Below are 15,684 nucleotides of genomic sequence, written 5' to 3' on the forward strand. Positions count from 1 at the left end.
AAAACACCACACGGCAAAGGGGCACACAGCAAAGGTTCACCGGTCAGTCCCGCACACCAGTTAAAAAGAATCATATAGCCACTCAGCAACACCGGTAGCAACCCACACATCAAGGCTCACACGTGCCCACAGGGATCCCCAAGCCTCTACCTGCACCTCCCATAGAGCACAGCCCCAACACTACCCCCTACCCAGGCCAGCAGACAACCATACAGAAAAACAAGAAAAGAAACACGTCCGTTCGGTCGGGGTCCCTCCCGACCGAACAAAAATATATACACACAAAACTGTCCAACCTAGAGACTGGAATAGTCAGGCTGCACCACTGGTCCACGAGTGGCCGAAGTTGTTCCTTTGCGGTGGATTCCCCTCTGCCTGGGTGACATCACTCCTCTGGGTCTCTCCGTAAAGTCCAGGCGGTGGAATCCGTACTGCTTTGAACCTGCCAATGGAAAACAAACAGTGAATCCACAAGGGTCCAGACCCACCGCAACCCGTTCATGCAGCAAAGGATGTTGGAGTCACCGTTCCTTTCTCTAGTGTTTGAAAGCGCAGAGTAATCTCTCTCGTCCGATGTCTCCGCTCCCCTCCTCGCAGGCTCGAACGTAGTAGACCGCGTATACCCCGGACAGCAGCAGCCCGTGAATGGCCTGGTATCGCGGAGGAAGCGACTGTAGAATCCCAACCCGTCGCCGTGGCTGGTCGTGTAATCCTGTCTCCGGAACCCCCTATCTCGCTGCTGCAAGTCTCTTCTTGTACCTAGCCCAATTGGGCCTCCACCAATCCGTGTTGGCCATTCAATCCCGCTAAAGACCCGCAGCCGTGTCCTATTAATTAGTCTCCCGCACGGCAATAGCGGAGTGTCTATTCATAAGCGTATGGAAGGCAGAAAGCACAGACCCGTATTGTCCAGTTTGCACTATAACCCAAACATTTCCATTCCTCATACATATTATTCACATGCAATAGTCATCCCCCCCCCAACACAAGACAAGCCCACACGACATGTCACACTTTAGATAAACCCAATAAAAAACATGACTTCCTCATAACTGGTCAGATGATTCAGTGGATGCCCCCCCCCCTCCTCCCCCCAAAAAGGAAAAATTCTCATAACACCAAACCACCTGTCCAAAAGAACATAGAATACTCAAAATGCTAACAAAAATGCTGAACAAACAAAGTCAGTCAATCGCCACAACTACGCCACCAAAATGTTTTTCTTGCATTTAATGTACAGCACTGTACTGTACTTCTGATCATTGGGTAAACCCTAACAGCAAAACTAGACAGACTGTTTACATCCTGTTGTTGTCAATGTAATAGATTGCCTGGACACACAAATATAAGAAAAACTCATTTATTTGAATATTCATCCCATTAGTATGTTAGTATTTGCTGTGTTATATGAGTTCAGCATAGGCGCCATCTACTGTTAGGATGAGGTAATACCAGAAGCGGAAGTGGACTGGTTAGCTATGTTTGTTCTACCTGAAAGGTACCTTGGAAAAAGCCAGTAAAGCAATTAAATGTGTATCGGAGTCGCATCATTATTTTATTAAATATCAGTCAAGATATTACAATGTGTAAGCCCATCAAACTCTTACTAAAACCAATAACAAATATCCAGTACTGTTCATAATATTTCCATTTATTTCAATAAATCATTGTGTTAATTTTAACTCGCATAATCCATTCCCTCACGTTATTGGATTGGCGCTAATCTTAAAAATAATTAATCTTACAGTGCATGCACATACGCGTGACCATCGTTACACCTACATTGTGAAATGCCAGAAGAAAGGTCCAACTAAAGGTGTTGGAAGTGTGTATTAATGTTCAGGAATTAATCAATATTTGTGAATGAACATGGATGGCTTCATCAGAAAATAAACATTTTGTTATAAAATAGCAACAAACTTGAAATCATTAAAGGTTTCCCATTTTCAATTTCAATATACCAGAGCTTATCTGCTTGCAAAACAGAATCTTCCTATTTTATAATATGTGATGTCTGATCTTTCTTTGTTTTATATGCAGTGCTCAGTACTTTCAATCATTGTAGAGTGCACAATGTTAGTCATTAATTTTCAGACCTCTGTTTTCGTTTTAGTGCAGTCATTGTCACACTTGCGATCAAACCAGCCGCTATGGCTACTACGGCGATGGATATGACAATTGCGTTGATGTTTACACCATTGCCAGGACCTTCAATGTAACCAATGACCTTGGTCACTTGAGCAAGGTTGGAGGTTTCAGAGGAAAGCATATCCTTGTCAACTGCTTTAACTGCAAAGAACAGAGTGGTGCCGTTTCTCATCGTTCCATGGGTGGGAGTGAAGGAGAGCTGTTCTGAGGATCCAGATTCACTTGGTAGCAGGTTAGATGAGTTGATCAGATGAGCGTTGTTGAAGTTGGATCTGAGCACATCAGGATCCTCACTGTAGCGGATCTCGTATTTACTCGCTGAAAAGAAATCACACGTCAGGTACTTGTGACATACAGTCACTTCTGTCTCTGCAAAGTGTCCGAAACGGAAGTCATGTCGTGGGAGTAAACATTTGTTCTCACCTGTGCCTTGGTGGAAGTCATCACCAGGTGCAGTCCATTTGAGCAGCACTCTGTCCTTCACCAACTCTGCATTTAGGTCTGTGATTTTGTTGGGGGGAAATTTCAGGGCAGCAGCAACTTGAGCAAGGTTGGAGGTTTCAGAGGAAAGCATATCCTTGTCAACTGCTTTAACTGCAAAGAACAGAGTAGTGCCGTTTCTCATCGTTCCATGGGTGGGAGTGAAGGAGAGCTGTTCTGAGGATCCAGATTCATTTGGTAGCAGGTTAGATGAGTTGATCAGATGAGCGTTGCCGAAGTTGGATCTGAGCACATCAGGATCCTCACTGTAGCGGATCTCGTATTCACTCGCTGAGAAGAAATCACACGTCAGGTACTTGTGACGTACAGTCACTTCTGTTTTGGCAAAGTATCTGAAACGGAAGCCATGTTGTGGGAGTACACATTTGTTCTCACCTGTTCCCTGGTCCAAGTCTTCCCCAGGTGCAGTCCAGGTGAGCAGCACTATGTCCTTCACCAACTCTGCGTTCAGGTCTGTGATGGTGTTGGGGGGGAATTTCGTCGCAGGAACACCAGGTGGCAGATTCACAGTGAAGCTCTCACCTATGGCTGTCCTGCTGAAGATGCCAACATCTGCCACTAGGTCCTCCTCACCAACAGAGGGCTTTGGTGGATTGAGCTCCAGCTTTCCTGAAGGGACAGTCATCAAACAGTTAACTGAAGAAGGACTATAGATGGGACACAGTCCTTCACATGAATTTGCATACAAATACAGTACATAGTGTCCAAAAACTTTGTGTATAATGGAGCCATACCATCAACCACATATCCAGGTATGTACATGGCACCACTGTGTCTCTTAAGGGAGAATCTGGCTTTTCCATCTCTGTCCTGTACTCTCACTTTCAAGTTGTATTTCCCATCTTTCATTTGCGTAAAGTATCTGGAATAGATGCCATCATTTCTGAAAGCATCGGCACCTTAAAAAAAAGATTTGTGTGATAGTGTATTAGCAATAATGAAGGCGATGACAACATTTTATATTCTTTATTTAAGATGTCCAGTCGAATTTATGGTTTTGCAGCTCTTTTATTACTCACCTGCTCCATTATCTAGTAAATCCATCTCTTGTTTGTCTCCAGCATCAGACTCCAGAGTAGCTCTCACGTCTGCCAGTATGACAGGAAGTCCATTCTGGCTGACCTCTGCAAAAACCACCATGGGTTTAGTGCCGTTACTGGACTGTTGGTTCATGTGGGTCTTCACTGTAACAGGCGGAACGTTTGCACTGACCGCACGACTTGTCACTGTTATTGACATAGTCTGTTTTTGTCCGTTGTTGGTAATGGTGTAAGTCCATTTTCCTGTCTGGGGTTGAATAGGACAGGAAATGTAAACACTTCATAAACTAGGCACGTGACAAAATGTATGATGTTGGCGATACCCTTCATATAACATAACTAACCACAAGCATAACTAATACATACTGTATGTACATAGGTGGAAGTAATTGTTGAAATTTGCATGTACGTGTCTGTAAGTACAAATATATGTGTGGCGGCCTGTGGAAACCCGTCGGATGTCGTGGCCGCTCATTGTTGGCTATAAGCCATTTTTGATGTTTTGTATAGTTAACACCCTAAACTTCATTGTAATGTACAAAAGGTATATGATTACTTATGAAAAACAGTTAATTTCAACGTTTTTTGGACATGTTAGCTCGCAAGATTTTCAAGCCATGCCAAATCGAATTATGAAACTGAATGGAATCTTTGAATGCAGTTTTCTCCCTTATCACTTTTTGACACAGGTCAACTTTAAAATGATGTAACTTCAGTTGTGATGAAGATATCTGAGTGATTTAAACAGATTTGTATTCCGGAGAGTTTGTAGTTTCCAAATATGTATAATACCCAGAAGGTTTCACCATGTGAAGGGTTTCCGAAGGCCGCCACACATATTCCATGAACATATCAAAAGAATTTAAGTAACCACACACCTCTGCTGTTCCTGGAATATTCAGGGTGAGAGATTTCCCTTGAGAATCAGATTGAAACATATCATGTTTCTGTCCAGAGGGGCTTTCTACAAGGACGGTTAGTGGTGGACTGAGTTCATAGAGGATCAGAAAAGATGTGTTGTTGCCAATTGTTTTGTCAATTGACACAGTCCCAGTGAACAAGTCAGACCCACTCACAGTAAATCCAAGGCTTTCAAGCTGTTGGGTAGAGATGGCAGATAGTGAAAACAGAGTACTAAATGAAAAGCAGATCAATGTTTACGTACCATCATGACGACTACAGTCAGCTCACCTGGATAGTCTGTTGTGTCAGATCTCCATCAGAAGTTGTTAGTGAGGCAAAGACATCCACAAGCTCATTGGAATTCAAAGTATCTCCTGCATAGAAGAATTTACCGCCTACAAATTGTAATGAAGAAAAAAGGAATGATCAAATGATAGTATTATATATAATAATGAAGTATTTCTCCACAGTGCAATCAAAAGGATGGACTGGCTGCATGCTTGTAAATTCATTTTAAAGGATGCTCTATACCTCACCTGTTTTTACAGACATCTCTTCCATAAGTGGATCTCCATTGGGTCCTAAACTAATTGTGTGTACTGTAGCACCACTTGTGATGGCTTGGGGTATGCAATCTATTGGTCCATTAGACTCTCCATCAGTCAAGAAAATAATTTCTTTTCCATTTGAAATCCCATCAAGTGCTATGAGAACCTGAAATATAAAGTAAATGCTCACTGATGCAATCTAGTCAGAGATTATATTGAATTCAATTGATCAATTCTTCTTTTCTTGAATTACCTCGAATCCTTTATCAAGACCTCGACATATTTGTGTGCCACCATTGGGGTTGGTGGGCAGTAAATCAGCCAGCTTTTCTCTGGTCTCCAAATTATCAATCAAGGTCAATGGTTTTAGGACTGAGGCAGTTGAGTTAAAGGTGACGATCCCAACATAGGATTGGTCTTCAATAATTTGCTTCAAGAAAAGTGAGGCTGCTTGACGTTGTCTTATAATTCTCGGGCCCTAAAAAAAAGAAGAAAAGAAAACATTTGTCAGACACTCTCTGTCTTAGCACAACAACAGCACGTATACAGTCTGTTTATTGTTGATCCCATTTCAGAAACTAAGTTACTCAATACATTTAAATCACTTTCGTATCAGCACAATAAAAACATAATTACTATAATAAAATGTCAACATACATACCCTCATGCTTCCTGAAATATCCAGAACGAGACAAACTACTCTTTGTTGTCTTTGCACCACTGAGAATGTGGGTTCTGGATGGGGTGATGGTAAAGAACTAGAAGGGATTTTTTGTGAGTCCACGCTGGAAGAAAATATAACTTCCTGTACACTCCGGCCACCACACATCCTGTTCTGCATGTTTGGAGCCTTGGTGTTGTGATTTTTTTCATTGCAGAACTCGACTACCTGGGCAGAGACAACAAGTACAAATTAGGAGTCTATTGCTGATTATAATAAGAAAGATAAATTACAATGCATACAGAAACACATAAATGAACATACAAACAGCGGTATCAGAAACAGCATATTTATATGCTGTACAACCTGGAATTGTAATTCATCAGATAGATTGTACCCACTGAGTCAATACTCTGAAGATACATAACGGACGCTTTTGCCGTTTGAGGTTTAAGCGGCATGAATTCACAGTCGTTCGGCTTCCCGTTGACATTGGTCGGTGTGCACACGAATCCGGAGCGGGAGCGCCAAACTCCTTTAATATCCGTAGAACATCTAGACATTTATTGTAGAAAAGTGTTTATAAGTAGTGTGGGGCTTTAAATAGAGGTTAACTTCAGTCAAGTTTATGTTTAGTTTCAAGTGAACTTTGAAGCGTGATGGATACAGGAAAAGTATGTAGCGTGACCATGTTAAAACATGAATATCTTATGCGACTGACATATCATGAGTTAAAATATAAACTTAATAGACATAATCAATGTTCAGTTTAATCATTGATGTAGTTTGTATGACATCTCTTCCTAATATTGCAATTGTCTTGCAATATTAAATGAACATTACCTTGTAGCCTCCAGTTTTCCATTGTCTGTATAGAAGGGTTTTCTCTCATCATATTCATCATAAACACCCCATCTTAGATGTGCCCATTCATGTACAAGGACCCTACCTACAAACAACAGTTAAAGGTTAACCAGCATTCATATTATTTAAGGTACAATCACTGAAGGAAATGCGTGCAGTACCTCTGGGTCCATAGAATTTAATGAGTTTATCATTTCTCAGGAAATCAGGAGTCAGATGGATATAGCGACCCTCAGTTCCACATTCCCCATACTGAAGAGTATAAGGATCATTCACATCTGGTACGTTTGGCTCATCTATTCTGATATTGGCCTTAAAAAAAGTTAAACAAACATTTTATCAAAAGTTTAATTATTATGCAGAGAGAATAATATAAACATAAAACACGGAGATGCTTGTTCATTATCCATTATTTATGTGATGATTAAATATTTCACAGTGTAGTAAAAACAAATTTTACCTTCTCATATGTTTCAGTACTTGCTCTGTTATACTTTCCTGTCCAGTTTTGAGGTACTAATATCGTCACATCTTTGAAGTACAATTTGTTGTTCATCACTTGAAATAAATACGAGGAGGCGTCAGACACCATTTCCTAAAAGAATGAATGAATAGTTATCTCAGGGCGAGCGACTTAGCGTGGTCCACAGTATGTCATGCCAAAGTCAAGGGATTTGACTAAAGTCCACATTTAAAATAGATCCAGGCCAAAATATATATATTTTGTAATGTTTATATTATAGAATATTAATTTCCATCTTACCTTGATTCGTTCAAGGAGCAAAGGGTCTTCAGTCACAGCAGGGTTGATAGCTATTAGAATATCTGTGTACCCATTGCCATCAAGTCGGATACCACAGGTAAATCCTGACAGGTATAACATTACGAGCACAACTGCCACTTTGGATGCCATGGTTCAAATACTCAGTTAGGGTGGCATGTTAGCTGAGATATATGCCATTCCAAAAGGAAATCTAGTGAATGATTCACAAAGATAGAAAGAGGTACACGTATCAGGAGAGGAGTGGTTTTCCAGTCTGGAAGTAAGTTATATTCATAAGAATCTAATCTGTTTATGCAACACATGTTGGAAGCTGTCATACATTCTGTGTTTGGAACTATATTTTGGGATTTGTAATCATTCAGACAATAATTTCTTGATCAGATCTTTTATCAAAATATAAAATGTCTTGTTTAATTTGTGGATTTTCAGCATATTATTTTGTCATTCAAGTCAGATTTCCACAGTTCCACATCAAACTGTTGTACATGCCATTTTATACATGTATCATAAATATATTGTGCTTAAACACTAATGTCTTTGATAATAGAACAATCATCATGTGGCATGCTCACTTCTCTAATACAAATAAATATTACGTGATTTCTGGTTTTCTCTGCCCTGATCTGTTCAGTTACATTCTTCCATGATGTTGAAAAGAAATGTGTTTATATTTGTTATTCCAGTAAATGTTCCTTTCAGTAAATTATCTTTTATTGTGCTTATTGCAGCAAACAATGAGCTCCATCAGCTCCATCACCAGATTGAAAGAACTGCTTACGTCCATAAGCTGTTTCAATGATAAGACAGTCCGAGGAAACTGGACTTGTGAACTATGATGCTTGACACTAGATAAAGCCAGTGAAAAACAGGGTTGACTTGCTCTATAAACTCATAAACAGTAAGTTTTTACATTCCATTGCAGTGTGTGTGCCTGTGTGTCACCAAATCAACTAACCAACACCCTAGCAACCATGCTCATATTATGGATGAAATATCCCTTATTGCATTTTTTTTTCCTGTGTGCACAAACTCAAATATGTTCACATCGAATGAACTACAGGACCAAGCGGCATCATGGGCATTTCTGTAAGTCATTAGAGGTGTCCAACTTAATGCTGTCATAACATCCCCTCGCCAGAAGAGAGCAGCACAATCTCAGTAGTAGCACCATTTCAATCAAGTCACAACTGGTGGACATCATTTGGGCACTACCATGTCCTCTGGTGTTCAGATCCCAGTCGCACCAACTTAGAAGGGTGTTCCCTATCTCGCTGCTGGGGGAACTGCACAGGGGTTATGTGCTGCATGTCACTGAGGAGAAACGTTTCTGCTAAATGAAATGCATTATTGCATTATTTGCAGTGCTCCATAGACATTGGCTCTGTGGAAGGTGCTTTGTATACTGTAACATGTAAGAAATTCAGGTAAGTCAAAGGAACCATCAAATTTCGATCCTCTTGCTGTTTTCACAAGTAGCCATGTACAAATGAATCTCGCTGCGTTTAAACCAGGGCTCTCCACATGCACTCCTGCATAGCAACCTTACTTTAAGCTTTCGCTCGTTAACACCAGTTAGGCTGTATCTAATCTCGTTCCTGTTGTCAGGCAGCTGAATATTCGAATCGAGCGCTACTGTGGAGAAGAGTTGGAGCTAAAACCTACAGGACAGTGGTTCTACCGAAACAGGGCTGGGGAGCCTTGGTTTAAACTGTAGGTAGGGCGAGTCAAGTAAGGGAAGCAAAGGCTGTGTTTGTCTGACCCATGGCCCATCCACCAGCCCACGTCTCTGCCTCTCACTTCACAACAGAAACCTGGCCAGCACACCCTCTAACACCACCTTCTGTGTGGTGTTAGAGCACCACTTGTGTGTGTGTGTAGCGTGTAGTGTGTATGATGCCGTTGGCTTTTTCCGGAAAAATCGGCTGATGAATGAAGTTGCCAACAGAGCGTCATGAAGGAGATCTCCGTTCCCTCCCCGGAGCCGGCCCATGATGTGAGAAATTCCTCTTGGAGGTGAAAAAACACACCTCGCTAAGCCTGTGTTTAATGTGGCCATGCATGATCTTTTGAACATCTTTGTTTTATCCAAGGATTAAGCCTAGACTTGGCATGAACTGTGTCTGACTGTGACCACCACATCATCTGCCATCAAGATGATTAAGCCTCGTCACTGAAACGAATTGTCCTTCCGTGACGGTTGTTTCGTCGTCTCGTGGACTCCTCAGCGCACAGCTGTCCACCCTGTTAGGCTGTTGCCACTGAGGCGACCTATGACCTTTCTACAAGCTTGTTTGTTCCGGTTTGATGATACTGAGAAGGTATATTTAGCTGTGTGTGTGTGTGTGGGGGGGGGGGGGGTTCTGACATGATACAGTGTGTGTGTGTGTGTGTGTGTGTGATGGAGGCTATATTTGTTGAGGGATGTGTGTGTTTTTTGTGTGTCCGGGTGACGATGCTCGGTTTCATTGGTCTTCCTCCGTGAACATAGCTGTGTGTTTTGTGTTCCTCCCCTTGGAAAGTAGCCCCATCAACGCTTATCTTTATTTCATAGTTGATACTTCTTCAGCTGTTGATCACCATATTCATCGAAACGGTTCATCCAAGCTTCTCTCTCTCTCTCTCTCTCTCTCTCTCTCTCTCTCTCTCTCTCTCTCTCTCTCTCTCTCTCTCTCTCTCTCTCTCTCTCTCTCTCTCTCTCTCTCTCTCTCACTCTCTTCCCTTCCTCCCTCTGTCTCTTCCTACTTTGTCTGTCTCTTTTCTTCTCTCCCTCTTTCCCTCTTTCCTTCTATGTCTATTTCCCTCTCTCTCTCCCTTCGCCTTATTCAGCAATGATACATATGCACTCAGACGTGACTGAGATGGAAATAGCATGTCCTGTCATGGCAGGTCGTTTTTTGGATGGTAGCTTCCTTCAGGCAATGAAGAGACGGCCGGCTGTTTGTTTAAGTTTTGGAGTCGACATTCGTGTTAAAGCATGTTATTCTTTTATTCCTACATCTCCTGGGGAGGGTGCAAGCCCTGCACCATCCAGCCCTGGCCCTCTCACTCACTCTCACTCGCCCTCGCTGTCAGTCTTTCCCTCACACACTTTCTCCCAACCCTCTGTGTCTCTCGCTTACAGACAAACACACACACTAAATTTACGTCCCCACTGTCACTAGCGGTACACGCGCACACGCTAACCCACATACAAAAATCACACCTAAAAATACACACACGTACACACACGTACACACACACGCGCTGTGTTTTCTCTGGTCACTTAACACATGTGATTTATAACCCGAGCGGTGGCATTCTTCAGCGTATTACATAAACTGTGAGATCTGTGAGCTCTGTTGCTTGTCGGGGCTCGTGGCTTGAGCGTAGACAGGGATACCATCTACAAGATGTGTTTGACTGAGTATTGGAACGTGTGTGTGTGTGTGGGGGGGGGGTGGTGGGGGGGGTGGGGGTTGTTCCTCATCACATGATCCATGGGATCCAGCAGAGAGGGAGGCTGCGGGTCGGTGACACTGCGCCCTTCTCTGCACCTGCCAGGACCTAAGCTCTGAACGGCACCCGTTTGAACTTTGCAGTGAGTGAAATGAGACCAGATCAGGCTCCACCTCTTTTTGACAAAAATGAGTGGTGGATAAGGCTGACGCTGGATGGAGGCGGTACCAAAGTACATTTGGACGTCGAGCAAGCGGTTCCTTGAGGGGACTAAATTCAAGGCAATCTGTGAAACAGATTTGTCACTGCAGAACAGACTCCGGCGGAGGCCCCTCTCCCTCTCTGTATGTTCTGCACATTTCACAGAAGAATGCTTTGAGTCGACTCCAGCAACATCGACGCTCTGAATGCCTAATTCAAAAAGCCCCGCTCGATCCCTCCTGTCAATCATCCGCTCCCAAACGCCAGAGACGGAGTCCTAGTAGCTCGAGACGGTCGCCAGCTGGACCTCCAAACCCGGCATCCCCATGTCTTAGTCGAAAAGTGGGATGGTAGCTTTTGACCTGGTTTCGCTATGCTGCCAGATTGACAGGGCTTTCGACCCGAGGCTGCATGCTGCGTGTTCCACTAGGCTGAGTGTTACTAAGTAGCATGAGCTGCAGAGAGGGTCAGTGTGCGGGTGTTTAATGAGGGGCTGAGTCAGAGGGGTGCATGTCGGGGACATGACAGCCCCCCCCGGCCTCAGTGTCCGGCTCAATGCTGTCTCTCTGTCTGTGGGGCTCTGGCTGTCACAAGTCCCTCCTTCCTGGGCTAGCTTTTGACTGCTGTTCCTCAACCAGGCGAAGACCACCATCCTTCTGCTCCAACATGGACTGTTTGTCTGTCCAATGTATGTCTGTCTGCCTGCCTCTTTGCCTCAGCCCCTTTGCTGTCTGTCTGTCTGACTGTCTGACTGGCTAACTGTCTAACTGGCTAACTGGCTAACTGGCTAACTGGCTAACTGGCTGGGTGCCTTCCTGCCTGCCTCTGTATTGAGCAACTCCACCATCCTGCTTCTTCATGTGAACTTCTGCTAGTACTGTAATGTTCATAAAAAGGGAATGCTCGAATAAGGGTCACTGTTTTTAGAGCCCTGCTCCAAGCACACAGGGAATCCAATAAATCTCTTTTTCGAGGAACCCGGCGCCGAGAGGGAAGTTGGACCGTCCGTCTTATTTAAAGGCTGTTTTTGTCTCTGAGGCATTCAGTCTGTCAGTTATCTATTATGATAAAGAGGGGCGTGAAGTAGGCCGGAGGTTTTCCACCGCTGCGGTGGGGATGGTGTGTGTGTGTGAGGGGTCAAGGGGGTGAAAGAATGAACAGTGCGCCCGTCTGAGGTGCGAGGGCAGACACAATCCGTGGGATGGACACGCTTTGGAGATCAAAGGCGTGACCTTCAGTGCCCCAAAACGACCCAATCACCTCCTCTCACATGAGGGGCTAATGTGCATCTACACTCCACCTAATACAATTGTCTGGTGACCTTAGGGGTCATCGTGATGCCCCCCCCCCCCTTCCCCCGTTCACCTCTCACATGTTGTTCAAAGACGGTGTGGGCTTTGTGTAGCGCTTCGGATACCACCTGTGTGAACAGGAAAACTTTGGATGTCATCGCGCTGTAGCCGATTGGAATGTTGTCTAGATGTGTCGATGAGGTGGAGTGTCTCTTGGATCGCTTTGGCCAGCGGACCCCTGTGACCACTCGGGTCCGAGTGAAATATAGAAGTCAGGGGAGGAAGTCGGAGAGAGACAAAAAACAGAGAGCGCGAGATGCGTGAGAGAGTGCGAAAGAGAGAGAGATGTTTGATGGTGTATGGCTCGCCCACTCAACAGAAGATGTGTAAATAAAAGCATAACCAGGGGGCGTGTGTGTGGGTGTGGGTGTGTGTGGGTGTGTGTGTGTGGGTGCGGGTGTGTGTGTGGGTTGTCCGTGTGTCTTTACGCAGCACTGCGTATTTAACTCAGCTTAGCATGTAGTTATGGGAGTGTTAACGCCTGTCAGTTACGTGGCGGTTCCCCTTGGCGGCAGGTATCCGCTTGACCCTGCTTCTAATAGGACGACACGGTTCGGCTGACCTTGTCTGGTCGTAGAATGTGCCGGGCTACTGACGTGGGCCTAACACACACTGGCAGAGGGAGAGGGGATTGTTTGCTGGATGCTTGCGAACGGTCCAGCGGTTACCTTTGTGTGACAGGCTGCCTGCAAATTCATAAACATTTTGAAAAGCCAGCACATTTTCACAGCCAGTACAAGTTGATACATAGCTATTCTAATCCTCTATCTGTATACGCCATGGAGATGAAAGCGCAAAATTAATATACTCGTTTTATTGTTACATTAGGACAACTCATAAAGGTCAGTTCCTGTAGTGACCCAGGGTCTGTGCAGTGTGTTGGCCTCCCAGTGAAGAGTCCCTCTGTTTGACGGTTACGAGAAGAACCTGGTTAAAACCTGTTCGTACAGGAAGAGGCTCCCTTCAGCATGGTGGGTGGGGTGATTGGAGGGATTGGAGCTGGGATATTAGATTCCACATAGATTCTACGATTCAACAACATGGCTTTGCCACTAAAGACCCCCCCCCACACACACACACACACACTTTGATGACTCTTCCTCTCTCTCAAACGATCGTTCTTCGGTGTCTTCCGTTGCTTCCCTGCCCCATTTTGCGTCTTGAAACGAGGGAGCAATGTGATTTGTGTACAGACAGAGTGCCAAGAGAGTGAGGGAATGAAGAGTCCTCCTCTCTGTGCTCGAATTACGCCGAGAGGAATTAGAAATGATCTGAGTGGCTCTGTTGCCTGGGACTAGTTATGACGGTATGGCTGTTTACCGCGACAAGCCCGTCTGACCGTTAAACACACGGGGAATTTCGGAACCTTCGGAATCAAACCTGAACTACACTCACTGAACAGTTCTATTTGTTGTGTGTAGTAATTCTGCAAATCACCATGTTGTTCCATTTAGACGCTTTCCTCGAGTACAATTGGGATACTATTAGGAAAGGTGAGAGCAAACCCAATAGCGCTGCTCGCAGAAGCAGGGGGGGGGCGTAGATAATGGCTGGATGCTTCAGAGAGAGTTTCATAGAGTGCCAGGGGCCCCACTTATGCTGTGTGTCGAAAATCGCTCGCAGACAGTGAGCAGTCAGGATCGACATGTTTTCTTCCACCTTGAAATCGGTCGGAACCGTGACGCCGTTCTTGTTCCTTATTGGGGGTCTGAGTCCTGCGTTTATCTCTCTTTATGCATTACATTTACATTTACATTCAGTCATTTAGCAGACGCTCTTATCCAGAGCGACTTACAGTAAGTACAGGGACATTCCCCTGAGGCAAGTAGGGTGAAGTGCCTTGCCCAAGGACACAGCGTCATTTTGCACAGCCGGGAATCGAACTGGCAACCTTCAGATTACTAGCCTGATTCCCGAACCGCTCAGCCACCTGACTCCCACTTATGCATTGCGTCCAGGCCAGCGTGTGGGGTTTCGAAAGAGGCTACAAGCAGAAGACAGCCATCACCAGAGCCAGACAGTCATCCGGTTCACCTCGAATGATTCCGACCCATCTGGGGTCCCGTCGGTCTGGACGGCTCCCAGTTTAGGCCCTGTCAGTGACATTCCGTAAGCCGGCGTGACGGCGACACCGGCTTCGGAGCGGAACTTTCTGGAGCTTTCCCGTGGATGTTCTCCCTAGGGAGTTGCCCATCCAGGATGGAGCAGTTACTGTATGAGGTAACGGCGGTGGAACTGTGTGTGTGTGTGTCTACTGACTCCTGAACTCTGTGTCCCAGCTGGCAGGGGCGGGGGGGGGGGGCATGCCTGAGTGGCCGGCAGGGCAAAAAACGCAGCAGGAGCGAGACTATTTTAGCCCTGCGCACACAGGACAGCTGATGGACACAGGGACAAGAGGGATGAACTTGTGACGAATGAGGGACAAAAGGTGTCTGTTTCTGCCCCCCTCCCCTACTCCTCTAGAGAACTGGACACGTGATCAGGGGTTAAGGGGCACACACGTGAAACAGTAGCGCTTAAAGCTTAGCTTTCAAAGCAGGTTGTTTAGCTGGCAACTGGTAGGTTATTCATATCGACCGGGTCATGTGTGTTCTGACGGTCGAAAAAAAAAGAATCGCTCTGCAATGACGGTTTCTCGAGGCCTGTGTCGATGCCGGGTTCTCCTGTTCCTGTGTCTCAGATGCTGGGAGAGAAAGAAAGGGAACGTTGTCTCTCCCTTCTTCCCTCTCTCCTCCCCCTGGTTATTGTCATGGAAACCAGGGTGCACGGCATGCCGTCTCGAGAAGCAGTAAACACGGGTCTTCCTGGTAACAATTTTCTCGGCAGTTGTTTCTGATCTCCAGCAGAACACTCTGTGTTTTCTGTTTATTCTCCAAAGGAATTAGTGTCTGCTTTTCATTACTTTGTGTTTTGTAGTTTGGAGTGGACACTCTACGGCCTTGCAAGAGCCCGACTGCATATCCAGATGGAGATGTGGGGATGAAGTCGGTCTCTCTCTCCCCTCACATGGACCTTCTCTATGGGTTATTAGAGGTACGGTCGGGCCCCCCTTTGGTTCATGCGCAGTCAGATATGAACCACCCTGAAATTGTCAAATCCCAAGCCCACCATTCATGTCAAAGCCATGAGCGCTTCTGGGGCAAACAAAAAAAAACAGCAGGACGTCTCTCATCCTCTCTTGTCTCCAAGCCTTCATCCCCCCATCCCCCCGCCCCCCCATGTTGATTTCTCATGCATCCAATCGAGC

The 15,684-nt window shown here is 45.1% G+C and overlaps 1 protein-coding gene across 1 annotated transcript; it reads right to left on the bottom strand.

The window, feature by feature from the left end:
• Positions 1-1,517: 1,517 nt before the first annotated feature.
• LOC134012959 (calcium-activated chloride channel regulator 3A-1-like) lies at positions 1,518-7,588 on the bottom strand. Its single transcript, XM_062452653.1, has 15 exons — positions 7,429-7,588; positions 7,126-7,260; positions 6,827-6,977; positions 6,645-6,750; positions 6,203-6,356; positions 5,802-6,029; positions 5,654-5,662; positions 5,394-5,618; positions 5,129-5,306; positions 4,881-4,987; positions 4,568-4,786; positions 3,669-3,936; positions 3,384-3,548; positions 3,025-3,258; positions 1,518-2,466 (listed from the first exon to the last, which is right to left on the bottom strand). Exons 1-15 carry the CDS (start codon positions 7,576-7,578, stop codon positions 2,084-2,086), a joined length of 2,712 nt encoding a protein of 903 aa, XP_062308637.1. The 5' UTR covers positions 7,579-7,588; the 3' UTR covers positions 1,518-2,083.
• Between the last annotated feature and the right edge of the window lie 8,096 nt (positions 7,589-15,684).

Source organism: Osmerus eperlanus, chromosome 26 (assembly GCF_963692335.1).
Source record: "Osmerus eperlanus chromosome 26, fOsmEpe2.1, whole genome shotgun sequence".
NCBI classification, from domain to species: domain Eukaryota; kingdom Metazoa; phylum Chordata; class Actinopteri; order Osmeriformes; family Osmeridae; genus Osmerus; species Osmerus eperlanus.